Source organism: Canis lupus, chromosome 17, assembly GCF_048164855.1.
Source record: "Canis lupus baileyi chromosome 17, mCanLup2.hap1, whole genome shotgun sequence".
Lineage (NCBI taxonomy): Eukaryota > Metazoa > Chordata > Mammalia > Carnivora > Canidae > Canis > Canis lupus.
The window spans coordinates 28,850,311-28,863,656 of record NC_132854.1 but is presented as its reverse complement, the minus strand read 5'-3'; the positions used below and the strand labels follow the sequence as shown (position 1 = coordinate 28,863,656).

At 32.8% G+C, this 13,346-nt stretch overlaps 1 protein-coding gene across 22 annotated transcripts in view; it reads right to left on the bottom strand.

Moving 5' to 3' along the window:
• The window catches only part of RBM26 (RNA binding motif protein 26), an 86,343-nt gene that overhangs the window by 20,429 nt on the left and 52,568 nt on the right, over positions 1-13,346 (bottom strand). For all 22 annotated transcript variants that reach the window (XM_072782657.1, XM_072782644.1, XM_072782645.1 and 19 more), the window contains 5 exons: positions 7,257-7,382; positions 6,842-6,916; positions 5,064-5,231; positions 3,491-3,595; positions 110-310 (listed from right to left, as the gene is read on the bottom strand). In XM_072782657.1, coding sequence (XP_072638758.1) covers positions 110-310; positions 3,491-3,595; positions 5,064-5,231; positions 6,842-6,916; positions 7,257-7,382 — 675 coding nt within the window. The remainder of the gene's footprint in view (positions 1-109; positions 311-3,490; positions 3,596-5,063; positions 5,232-6,841; positions 6,917-7,256; positions 7,383-13,346) is intronic.

Below are 13,346 nucleotides of genomic sequence, written 5' to 3'. Positions count from 1 at the left end.
ATCAGATTAATGGGTTTAAATTACTCATATTTTCATAACTACTCCTTTAATTTCCATTATCCCCAACAATGATTATCAGAACTTGTTTTGTTGGACACTAAGGAAGTACCGCAAAATGAGGAAGAAGATCTTCTCTATCACTCTCTGTAAATGCAGAAATCTCCAATGCCCTGGGACGATGATCCACCACAGCATGACCAGGCACACCTCGACCTCGACCTCGACCCCTGCCTCGGCCATGAGCTGCACCTCGACCTCTTGAGTGAATTCCTCTACCCCGACCAGATGAAAGAATCCCTCGCTTTGCAGCCTTGAAGAGATCAGACACACAAGTTAAATGTTACAATTTCTAATACAAGCCACATGTTATAATATGTTGTCAGATTAGTCAAACTTTTATACAACTTGACATCATATTCAAATACTGGCTTAACAAAGGATCTTATAATTTAAGTTAGGGTTTTAGTTTTTAAAGTAAAAGCAAATTTAGGTAGCTAATGAAATGAGAAAACAAAATAACAGTAATTTTTTAAAAGATTTATTTATTTATTTATTCATGACAGACAGAGAGAGAGAGAGAGAGGCAGAGACACAGGAGGAGGGAGAAGCAGGCTCCACGCTGGGAGCCCAACACGGGACTCGATCCCGGGACTCCAGGATCACGCCCTGGGCCAAAGGCAGGCACCAAACTGCTGAGCCACCCAGGGATCCCCAATAACAGTAATTTAAACAATGTTATGAAATTATTAAATGTGCCTTTTTCTAAGTTCCTACTTTCCAAGATATCAGATTGACTGTATCATAAAAAGACCATCAATTCTAGTGTTAAAATGTCACTTCGGCAGTTTAATACTAATAAATATACAATAAATTAATTTTTCCACTTACGACTTGCAAATAGTCTCTGTTTGTTTGCCTGTTGACTTCAGTAGATATAATCTCAAATTCATTATTTTAGTCATGTATACAATCATTTTACAACCAATGTAGCATAATAACTTATATTCCACAGCACTGTTTTATATGAATAGTACATCATTCCTTCATTGCAGTTATTTACTAACAAGCACTTCCTATTTGCAACTCCTTACCTTCCCGACACTGAAATCCTAGATGGTAAGAGACATTTAGCAACCAAGTTATTTAATTGTATCAATGAGAAGTAACTCAAAAAGTAAGGAAATGCTTTAAAGACCTGAACAGAACATTAAGGATTGGAAATGAATAAGATACTAGAAAGTTCCATGAGGATATTTTTCACTTAATTCTCTACTTAATTCCCAGCACTTACAATAGCAGCTGACAAACTAAATATTTAAGTATTTAGTATGTATTCAATGAATCAAAGAAACAAAGAACAAGCAAAGTAAGAGTGAGGGGTAGGGGCTGCAGCATGAATAAGGAATCTAGGCTAATAGAAACACAATACTTCCAAGAGTAGAGGAAATCTAGGGCAGCTGGACCAGATGGGATAAAGAAATGAAGCTAGAGAGATAGAAAGAACCAGATCATGAAAAATTTTAAGGAACCCAATTAAGGATTTTAATTTTTATCCCAAGAGCCATGAATATCAGTTAAAACATTTCAAACACAGAAGTAGAGTAATGCAATCAAATCAGTATTTAAAATGTTATTCTGGCTAGTTTTAAGAACAGAGTAGAAGATGAGAATGAGATGGGAAACCAGTTAGGATACTAAAATAGCTCCAACTAAAGACGGAAGCTTTGTCTACAGTGGTGGTAACATAGAGAAGTAAAGATATTTAAGATCCATGTGGAAGTAATATGTATAAAACTAACTGGATATGAATGTTGAAGGAAAGGGAGGAATCAATGAAGATTCACAGATTTCTGCTTTGAGTAACTGTGTAGATGGAATTTAGGGGCAAAGCAAATTTCAATTTCAAACAGGTTGAGTCTGAGAATGTGAGATATCCAAGTAGAAATGTCAAGCAGGCACCACTGACAAAAGCTCTTCAAACATAAGTATTTGTTTTATCTCAAGACAGTTCATCTTAACATTAGTTAAAATAATAACCTAAAACCCAAATAATAAACTTCATAGGTTAAGGATTAGCATATACAGAGCAGCATATACAGCAGTATGCTCTGAGTTAACACTGTCCTAAAATGTTCCCTGCAAAAGGGCATCGGTCCATGGACAAATAAATTTTAGCAATACCGAATATGTCTATTTAGGGATTCACAAAACACAAACCCCTAAAGAAACCCTATGGCAAAATGTATGTTTAATACAACCTTTCCCATATTTATTTGGCCTCACAAGCTTTTTGCACTAATATCTGTTAACAAAAAATGGAACTGGTGTGGCCAATGACACACACTGGGAAATACTGCATTACTACATATACCAACAGTACTACAAAATCATGATAGAGAAACAAAACATGGGCTAATAAAGAATATTGGTAGAACTATTTATTTACTAAAGTCTGAGCCAAAATTTTTAAAATGATAACTTGTTTTTTAAAGTGCCAACACAGGCAAGTAATCTCCAGAGTAAAGAAAACACAAATTCTATATTAATATAAAAGAAATTGGTCTTTTTCAGAACCTATTATCTTGGCCAGGACACACAGGCATCCCTATCAAGTTTCCAGAGAATGCAAAATATATGCAGGTTTAGACACCATCCTATGATTTTCTATGACAAACAAGATAGAGCCTTACGACAAGCATAGTGGCTGCTAAATGTTAATTAAGTCTTTAATGGTTAGATGCCAAGACCAAATTCAGATTTGTCATACATTAGAAAAAAAAATTATTAGGGTGCTAACAAATCTGGGGAAAAAGTGTAATTCTTAGATGAAGGCAAAAGTAATAATCTAAAATGTAAAAACTTTTAATCGTGGCATCACTGATAAATGTAGACAAGTACCAACTACATTAATGACATTAAAGTCTCTGTATTTCAAAATGCAATCCTGATTTTTAAATATCTTTTTGCTAAATGTTACAAATGCTTATTGCAATAATTCACCAGATTTTTCTTATATGATCATATAGCTAAATTAGAAGTGCTTTATTTTCTTTTATAAACGTCCACAGCACCATCTATAGGCAAAACTTAGGTAGGCATGTTTTTAATACAGTTCTCCACTATAGTCTGATCCTTATAGCAACTCTAATATATGTAATATGCCTATTTATGCACAGAATATCTCTGTAAGAATACCTGAAAAGGCCTTAATAGATTTTGGTCCCAGAGAGAAGGAGAGACTAAAATTAGAAAAGGAACTAAACTCATGAGAAGTAAAAGGACTTGGGCGTATAGACAGAAATGCTGCCACCTTTCATTAAATAAAAGATTTACTCTACCAGTTCTAAAAAATTTGCTAACTTCTATACTTCCACTATGTCAGACACTATCAACAATTATGGACTAGAATGAGGGGGATATACTTTCAAATTGACCACCATGACTACATCTGCTCGTCTTTAGAATACTGCATTGTTGTAGTGAAACATACTTCCAGCTGTAATTCTGTATACTTTCTCCTAAGTTCAGTGACTTCTTCTCCAGCCTGCATCTTCTTATATAAATCCAGTTCCGTGTCAAGCAATTCTTTCTGCATCTAGAAAATGGTAATTAATAATTTAAGTGACAATAATATCACGCATTCATAAACTTTTTTTTTTTTTTTTAAACAAAGAACTTTTACATATTCCCATTTAATCCATACGTTCCTTCTCTATCTCCAGTCCTACCACCCTACTTCAAGCCATCAATCACTTCTGGTCTACACTACTCCCATAGCTTCCTAACTTGTTCCTACTTCCACTCATTTCCCTATAATTCGTTGTCCACACAGAAGCCAGAGTGGGATTTCTATGGACTGATATGAAGCAATTTTCAGGAAATAACTGTGAAAAGAAAAAAAGAGAAAAAAAAAACAACCCCAAGGTGTTAATGAGCAATATAAAAGAACAGTTTTTTGTAGGAAAGAATACATACACACACACCAAGAGGGAAGGACAATTGGGGATGGTGTGACAGGGATCAAAGAGAAAAGGTCTTCTATATACACACCTTTTTTATGTAATTTACTTTTGAATCATGTTAATGTTTTATTTATTCAAAAAATAAAATTAAGTCAGCAAGAATGAAAGGGAGTGGAATCCGAAACTGACTACAAATCCATCTAACAATTGGTGACATAACCACAAAAAGGGAAAAAAAAGTAGTTCCCAGGCCATAGTTCTGACTCTATACCCTTAGTTGAATATGTTGTAACCTTAGAAAGAATAGAAATAAATTCTGAATCTTTTACTTAGTTGTCAGAAGTGGTATTATTGAAGCAATTCTAGAACTATGTGGAATGTATTAAATAACTGTGCAAATGAGTATTGTATTGATGTTAGTGGGAAACAAGTTGTCATTATCGGAACAGGAGATAAGATATGGAGTAAGAGAAGGAAAAGAAGCATCCTGTGGTACTGGAGAGAATCAGAAATATCAATATAAACTCATGATTTTATACATATACATACATACAATACCAAGTATAAATATTGTATAACTGTAGATTTTTAAAAATCACTTACTACTACATGAAATTATTTTCCTCACTTATTCATATCCAATGGATTGATCTATCTGAATTTCTCCCCTTTCAATCAATTCTATAGAATGCTGTCAGAATGTTACTTCTGTTTATTAACCTTTTATAATATGAACTCTTTTTTTTATAATATGAACTCTTTATAAAATAAAGCTCAATCTCTTCATTCAAGTATTCATCAAGCATTCAAGTACCTGTATCACTTTGTCTTCAAGCTAGCTTTTCAAGATTATCCATAACTATTCTCCTAATTACTAACTTTCCAATTATAATCTAAAGGATTTAAGAGATTAGTAGAGTTTGTTGTGTGTGTGTATATATATATATATATACTATTAATAAAAGAAGGAAAAAATGTTAGCATATATTAGTCCAATATTAAGCAAAGAATATTACCTAAAAGGAAAACAATCTTAAACAGTATAGCATTTTAATGTTTTTTAGTAAATAGTATAATGAGTAACAACACAAAGTGAAATACCTGAGTCTTGGTTTTTATACTTTTCGGAAGACAACGTCCAGGAGAAGCAGCTTTGACCTCATCTTTTAATTTGGTAATATTTTTTGTCAAAACCTCTAAAGTTTTCATTATTTCTGCTTTATCTTCAGACTTCATTGCTTTGTTTTTCTCCAGTTTTGAAATTAACATCTGCCAAATTTTTAAAAAGAGAAAACTTAAGATACTTTTTCCTTATATTATTCACAAAGCAAACACAGCAAAATAAGTATAAAGATAAATAACAGTTTTAGTTTACATATTCACTGCAAGGCTTACAACTACTTAAGATAACAAAGTAACAGATTTGGTGGTGCTATCTCAAGTCTTAATCTTAGCATATTGAGAAGAATTACACAATGCCACTGGTCTCTCAGAACATAAGTCAAAGCACACAACCATAAGAAATTCAATCTGACCACCAAAAAAGTTGTCAATTTGAAGTAATATCAATAATTTTACTTTTCAATCCATTTGTGGGTATTCCTGCCTCTAAGTTTTGCCACTTCAAACACAGTCTACAAACCAGAAAGAGACAGAGGAAGTTTTATGGTTCCCTTCACATAATGACATCTTAAAAAATTAATTACTTTCTTTGTAATATGGAATACTACAGGGAATACCAACTGGCTTGCCTAAGAATGATATCCCCAAAATGGACAGGAAACAAAAGATAAACAAGGTAATATGGTGTGAAAGATAGCACGTATTATAGGTATGCTGATTCAAGGTGGTTTCAGTTTTTGGTGTAAAATACTGTAATTTCTCCTATAAAGGATATCCAAATTTAAATTAAAAACTTTAAGCGAAAATGTAGAAGTTTCTGTATTTTTCATTATTTTGAAATGTCATAATCTTTATTACTAGACATAATCAAAAACTGATACTATATGTCACAGAGTAACAGTGTACAAAAGAAATACTGCAAACTATGTAAATAATTTTAAATTTTCTAGCAGTCACATTAAAAAGATTTAAAAAAAAAAAAAACCCAAACCAGTAAACTAATACTGTATTTTTTTTTTTAAAGATTTTATTTATTTATTCATGAGAGACACAGAGAGAGAGGCAGAGACATAGGCAGAGGGAGAAGCAGGATCCTCCACAAGGAGCCTGATGTAGGACTTGATTTCAGATCCCAGGATCAGGACGGGACTCAAGCCAAAGGCAGATGCCCAACTGCTGAGTCACCCAGGCATCCCACTAATACTGTATTGAACTCAGTATATCCAAAATTCTGTACTTTAACAAAAATTGAGATGTTTTACTTTTTCCCTTCATATTATGTCTGAAATCTGGTATGCATTTTATGGTATCCATAGAGCACATGACAATTTGGACTAAACATATTTCAAGTATTCAAAAGTTGGATGAAGCCATTAGCTACCATACTGGATAACACAAAACTAGAGGATCCCAAGCCAATTAAAGAAAGATACATATTTCAACATTGAGGAAAAGGTTCCAACTATCTGTTGACAAACTACTGTGCAGCAACATATCTGGATAAAGCTTATTTTCACTTCAAGTTGACCACTCTAGTTCCTTTAAACCACTCCAATCTTCAGTTCACCATTTAATGTATGTTCTTCATCTCAATACATTAATCAACTGATAGATATCTTATGACTGATAAATATTTCAGTTTACCCTTCTCAATTACATAAAATATATTTCTTAGGACTAGCTAGTGTGAAATTAAATTTACTCAAAATTATAACACCCATAAATATATTTTGCCAAATCCAACTTTAACATTGTACCTTCTGTGTTTCAATGTGCTTTTCTAAAATTTCTTGTTTCCTTTTCCTTACATCTTGCTGAAGTTTCAGTGCCTCCTACAGAAAGATATCAAAAATATCATTAGAATATTTACTGTTTATTTTTCTAATAAACATACATTCCAGAGGAAAGAAATGGTAGTAGATGCAGAAGCCTGGCAACAATTAAATGTAAAGTTTTGCTTTGTAAAAAATATGTATTAAGTTTCAAAGATCAATAAAGAGATGCTTTCATCCCCCTCAAAATTAATATTTACTGCTATACTATGAAAAATAAAAGTTTAGTGGCAGCCAACATACACTTTTTAGTTCTATTTTGTGACAAGTCTTGAAAAACCACATACATACAGAAAAGCTTTCCTACATGCACATTTTGTAAACTACTAGGTGTATTTACCTGTTTTTTTTTCTGTGCTTCATTATTGTCAACTGCAGAGGTGGAAACAAGTAAGGTTTTCTGTGCAGCCTTCAAAGCAGCTGGATTATACACTGTTTTAGTTAGGCCAGTAGATGTAGACAACACCTACCAATACAAATTCAATTTCTTAAAAAAATGTATAAAGCATTAATGATTGCCTTTCTTTTCTATAATATTCAATTTTAAAACACCTTTGTCAAAATTCAGTACATTTAAATAAATGTGTTATATATATATACATATATATAAAACTAAATCATACTTAGTGATTTGAAAGGAAGAGTATGACTGAAGCATAAACTATAAAATAAAAAAATTTAAATTAACAGCACATACTTATAGAAAAAACATAAAAACTTGAAATCAGGAAAAAATATTGATATTACTATATCACTGAGAAAATATTAATTGCTAAAAACATTTCCTTTATATTCCTAGGGACTAAAGCAAAAATTGTACACAAGAGCATGCCAAAGGAAGAAATGGGATACTATCCCTCAAACAATTTAACATGATCATTTACAATTTATAGTTCCAAAAGTAACCTTAAGAACTTAAGAAACTGTTTTCTATCTCCATTTCTTTGCTTGCATTGATCCCTGTTTTAAGTGACCTTCTTCCCTTAAACCCAGCTCACATTCAGCACCAAACAGTCAAGACCTTCACAAAGCCCTCATCATCTATTTCTTCTACTCCGATTCTATGAAATTTTATTCCTACAGCTATTCAAACATTTAATAAAAATGACCTAATGATATATTATTTATGCATCTCTCTCCCTATCTACACAGTAAAGCCAACAAAACCACGTCTTTCTTCTCTTTGTGCTTCTTCTAATAACTAAACCTTGTTACAAACTAATTATGAGACCCTGTGTAACTTCAACTACCTTTTTGGGCCTCAGTTTGTTCATCTATAAAATGAGAATGTTTTAAGTTAATGGCATCTACTGTCCTTACAAACTCAAAAATTCATTCCATGAAGGTAAGGACTCTTTGCTTGGTTCACCACTCTATCTTCAGTGTGTAGAACAGTGCCAGGGCATGTAGTAAATACTCAATGAACACTTTTCCACTAAATCAAACTGAAGTGATGATAGATTGTGGAGTGTCCAATCTACACAAGGTCAATTTAAGAAAATAAAGATGTATAGGCTACCTTTTTTATTCTTCAAAAGTAAAAAGTTGTAGGTTCCATGGTGTGGTTAGTTACTGGTTCTTAAGAAAGAAGTCTAGAGATCCCTTAAGGGAAATCTATGAATGTTTTAATAACTAAACATGGAACCATATGTTGTGAACATGTAACTTTCTGGAGGAAAAAACAGTTTCCAAAGGTTAAGGGAGTTCATGACCTAAAAGAGGTTAAAAGAACTACATAAGCAGAAGATCATCAATGAGAAAAAGAGCCCTACTTTTTAGCTACTAAAATATAAACATCTGGGTCTATGAGAGAACTAATAATCAGACCATATTTTCTAATCCTCTATCGCGAAGTTAGATTAGGGAACATCACAAAGATTAGACAACTCATCACTATTCTAAGTATTCAAAAATGTTTTAGCCTCCACGTAAAATAAAAACCTAGAATAGTATTAATTATACTGGCTCTATACAATGCAATTGAGGTTTAAAAATAAAGGTTCTTTATAATACTTATTATGTATCAAATCTGACTGATAATTTTCTTCAATAACAAAAAGTAATACTCAGATATCACTTACAAATAATGAAATGGTTGCAGCATTCAGTAAAATATGGAGTAAAAGTAAATATAGATTTACCCTGCAGTCTAACTTCAGTCACCATTCTCTGTAATACTAGAATAAAATTTCTTCCATGTTACCTTACCATACCACACAATGCTACACTGCATGATCACACAAGGAAGAAGAGTAACTTTATAAAGAAACACAAGATAATGTGCTAAAGACAGTTTGAGTGTGTCATTAACTGTTGTTTTCATGAGGGTTCTATAAAAAGTTGTGACCAAAAAGACTACTATTATCAAAAAAGTTGGAAATAATATAAACCTATTTTCTAGTTTCAAAATGCTTATTACCATAAAAGCTGTGAGAAGGGCTGAAATAAAGAAACTCATGTAATTTGCTTAATCCAGTGTTTTTCCAATTTCAAAGTATACTTATTAACATCTGATATCAGACTAAGAAGTGCTGATTCAAAGTGAATAAAACTATATGACTCCTAAAACCATCCCACTTCTTTGTTTTATCCAGGAATCGACTCCTATGCAAACAGAACATCAACTAACATATTTCACTGAGCTCAAGACATCACTAGGAAACACATTATCATAATGTACCAGTACTAAAGACAAAAAATTGCCAATTATAAGGATGAACACCAATAAGATATAGCCTAATTTCAGAGGTGTCGAAAGGTGAAAATAAAATGTCTTAGAAACAATAAACTGTATGAACCGAAATACTGCCCACTATTTGAATATATTTGGTTCCAGAGTTTAGATACTGAAAGTATGAATAGAAAGGGATATCTGTATTTTCAAAAGACAAGGATAGAATTGTGATAATAGAGAAGAAAATCTGTTAAAAATGAAACCAGAGGGAGGAAATGACAAGTCAACACAGAAGATGCTACGACTCTTAAGAACAAAATCAAAGCATGGGTGGTGGTCTTTCAAACAAGCACATTTTCTCTATTTTCCAAATGGATTTCTATATGTGCTGTATTTTTACATATTGACCTTACTGCATTCACCTATTAATCACAAAGGCTGGTGAATTCTTTGATTTTTCACATATAGTATCATGTCATCTGTGAGTAAATAAAAGTTTTGTTTCCTTTTTTGTCATCTTTTTACCATTTATTTCACTTTCTTGCCTTACTATACTGGTTAGGCCCTATGCTTAAAATAGTAATGAGGGTGGACATTCTTTCTCGTTCCTGATCTCAAGAGGGAAAGCATTCAATATTTCACCATCCAGTATGTTAGCTATGGAGATTTTATGCAGATTAACTTTATCAAATTAAGGAATTTTCTATTCCTATTTTGTACATTTCTTACGGTGACTAAGTGATACATTTTATCATATGTTTTTTATACTGAAATAATCATAAGAGGTTCTTCCCACTCTTCTCCCCCTTATTCTGTTAATGTGGTGAATTAAGCTGATTTTCAAATGTTAACTCAATCTCGAATTTCTAGAATAAATTCTACCTGGCCAACATGTATTATCTTTCTTCATATCACTGAAATTTGCTAATATTTAGCTTAGGATTTTTATGTGTACATTCATGAGCTATTGGCTTGTAATTTTCCTTTTCTGTAATATACATGTCAGGTGTGGTGTCAAAGGTCTGCTAAATTCAAAAGGTGAGCTATAAAGTATCAAATATGCTGTTATTAAAATGTGCATCACTACCACCTCTCACTTTCCAAGACAAAAAAGCCAGTTTCCTAACAAGACAGAAGTTATAATCCATTAACATCTCTTTATCTTATTTCCTATGTAAAATATTACCAGCCATAACTACTATTAGTTCTTGTAAAGAAAGAGAACAGATTTTTCTCATGGATAAGAATGGAAGGCAAAAAATAAGTATTTTGTAAAACTTATTTAAAAAAAAACTTAGTTCCCATAAAATTTAGCATAGCAAGTAATTTTTAGAAATCATATTTCTCCATAAGAAAAACAATCATGGGTATCCCTGGGTGGCGCAGCGGTTTGGCGCCTGCCTTTGGCCCAGAGCGCGATCCTGGAGACCCGGGATCGAATCCCACGTCGGGCTCCAGGTGCATGGAGCCTGCTTCTCCCTCTGCCTGTGTGTCTGCCTCTCCCTCTCTCTCTCTCTCTCTGTGTGACTATCATAAATAAAAAAAAAAAAAAAAAGAAAAACAATCATGGTAATAATTCTGACTAAATAATCCAGGTAATAATCCTGAGGGAGAGCAATGCATTAAAAAAAAAAAATCAAGAGTAATCAATAACAGTTATGAAAGGAAACTCATAAATTTCCTTAACTGTCATATTTAAAGTAGAAAAGGTATACAACAAATGAAATTTCAAAGTCAAAAATATAAAATATAAACATCTATTCACTTAATTGATTGCATTTTATTGTTAAGGAAAGAGAGTAAGATTTGTTTAGGATTATACATGTCAGCTGCTAAAACAACAGCTGACGTCTCCAAATGACATGCAACATTACCTCAGTACACCACACAATTTCTCTTCTGAAAGTTCCACAGTACATATGCTAACATATCATATTGCAAAGTGGCCAAGATATATATTTTTAGATTAAAAAAAGAGAGAGAGAGAGAGAGAAACTATTAAGTCACAATAACATCCTGTATAACAAAAGTCTAATACACCTGAAACTGATATGACAATCAAACATTAAATATTCAAGTGATTAATCACTTCGCCTTCTTATCCTTTAAGAAGGATCTTAGGAAAGTAAGTCTTTCTGTCGATTAACCAGGATGGTACCAACAGTTGCCACCATTATTCTTGATAAATCACTCTATCTTGAGAGGTACTCAGGTATCATTTTGCTGATCACTCTTTCCAATGAATTATCAGCAATACCTTAAGTATCAATTTAGCAGTACCAATTAGGTTTTAGGTTTCCTCTCAACCCTCTCACAAAAATGGACTTAGGATAAAGAAGAATCACTAAAGGATTTACTCAGTGTTGTTCATAGGAAGGGGAAAATTTTTACATTTGTAAACTTACTTGCTTTAATGACAATAAAAAATACTGTATATATACTACTTTTGAGTATTTCCCAGCCTTCAATTTGATGATGGGAAATATTCTGCTATCCTTCCTAAGACTTCTCTGAATCACTAACCTCTAAGGATTCTTCAGCAAAAACCCCTATAGACTTGGGGAACGGAAACAATCAAGAATAAGCAAAAATAAAATGCTATTCTATAAACAGGTTCACTGAAGATGAAAGTTACACACTTAAAAATAACTACTTTCCTTCAAAGATTCTTTTCATTATTTACAGAATTTTTTTTTTCATAAACAGCTCACTACCATCAGTGATTTTTCAGTTAGTGGTAACTGTATTAGTCAATGTATACTATCAATTCCATATCTGTATCCCTTTTATCCTAAAGCTATATAAAACATACTAAAATCAATAAAAACAGAAGCAAACAGACCATAAAGATTCTGTAAAAGCTGTAATTAATACATGTCATTTTCAGATTCTAAATCTTGACATTAACAGAGGTTAAGCATAAAGTTTTTAGACCTCTGCAGAATTGGTCAGTACTACTACACAAAGTCTAACAGACTTTTTTATTTACTTTATTACTCATTATCAAGAACAAACCTAATAAATATTTAGACACTGCTAAATTCAGTAGCGTATACTAAGACATAGACAAATTCAGAGAAAAAAAGGGAGGCATCATATGGAAAATATTTGAAGATTTTATAGAATAGGGTAAAGAGATTTTTTAACCTTTAAAAGAATGACTAGAATTCACTTGGAAGAAAATGTACTCCAGGGAAATCACCACCAAAATAAGGGGGGGAGGGGGGGAGGGGGGGAGGGGAGGGCAGGAAAGAGAAAGGAGCAATGAGCAAAAAAAGGGCTTGCAAAGGAAGAAAGCACTAAAGTGGAGGTATATGCCCCATATAACCGAAGTATGATGAGCTATGAATCAAATAGTTATTCAACTGGTGAAATGAAAGTTTCTGCAAGAAGTTAACATTAATATAACTCTGAGGGTAGGACGGTGGTAGTATAAACTATAAGAGGGGCATACAGCTAGGACACTGTATCGAGAGGCCAGGAAACTGAAGGTGGTAGAGACAGAGAAGTAAATGACAAACACAAGTAAATGACTCTCAGGCATTCAGACTGAACAACTTGGAATATGTGGTAGTATAACTTCCAGGAGTGGTGAAGAGGAGAATTTATACGGGAAATCATTTTTTAAGCACATTTGCCCTGAAGTAATGCTGAGGTGCCTAAGATAAAAATTCGAAATGCAGAATGAGATTCAGACTCAAATTTCTAGAATTGCCTTAGTTTAACATGGTAAATAAGGAAAAGAAAATACTGAAG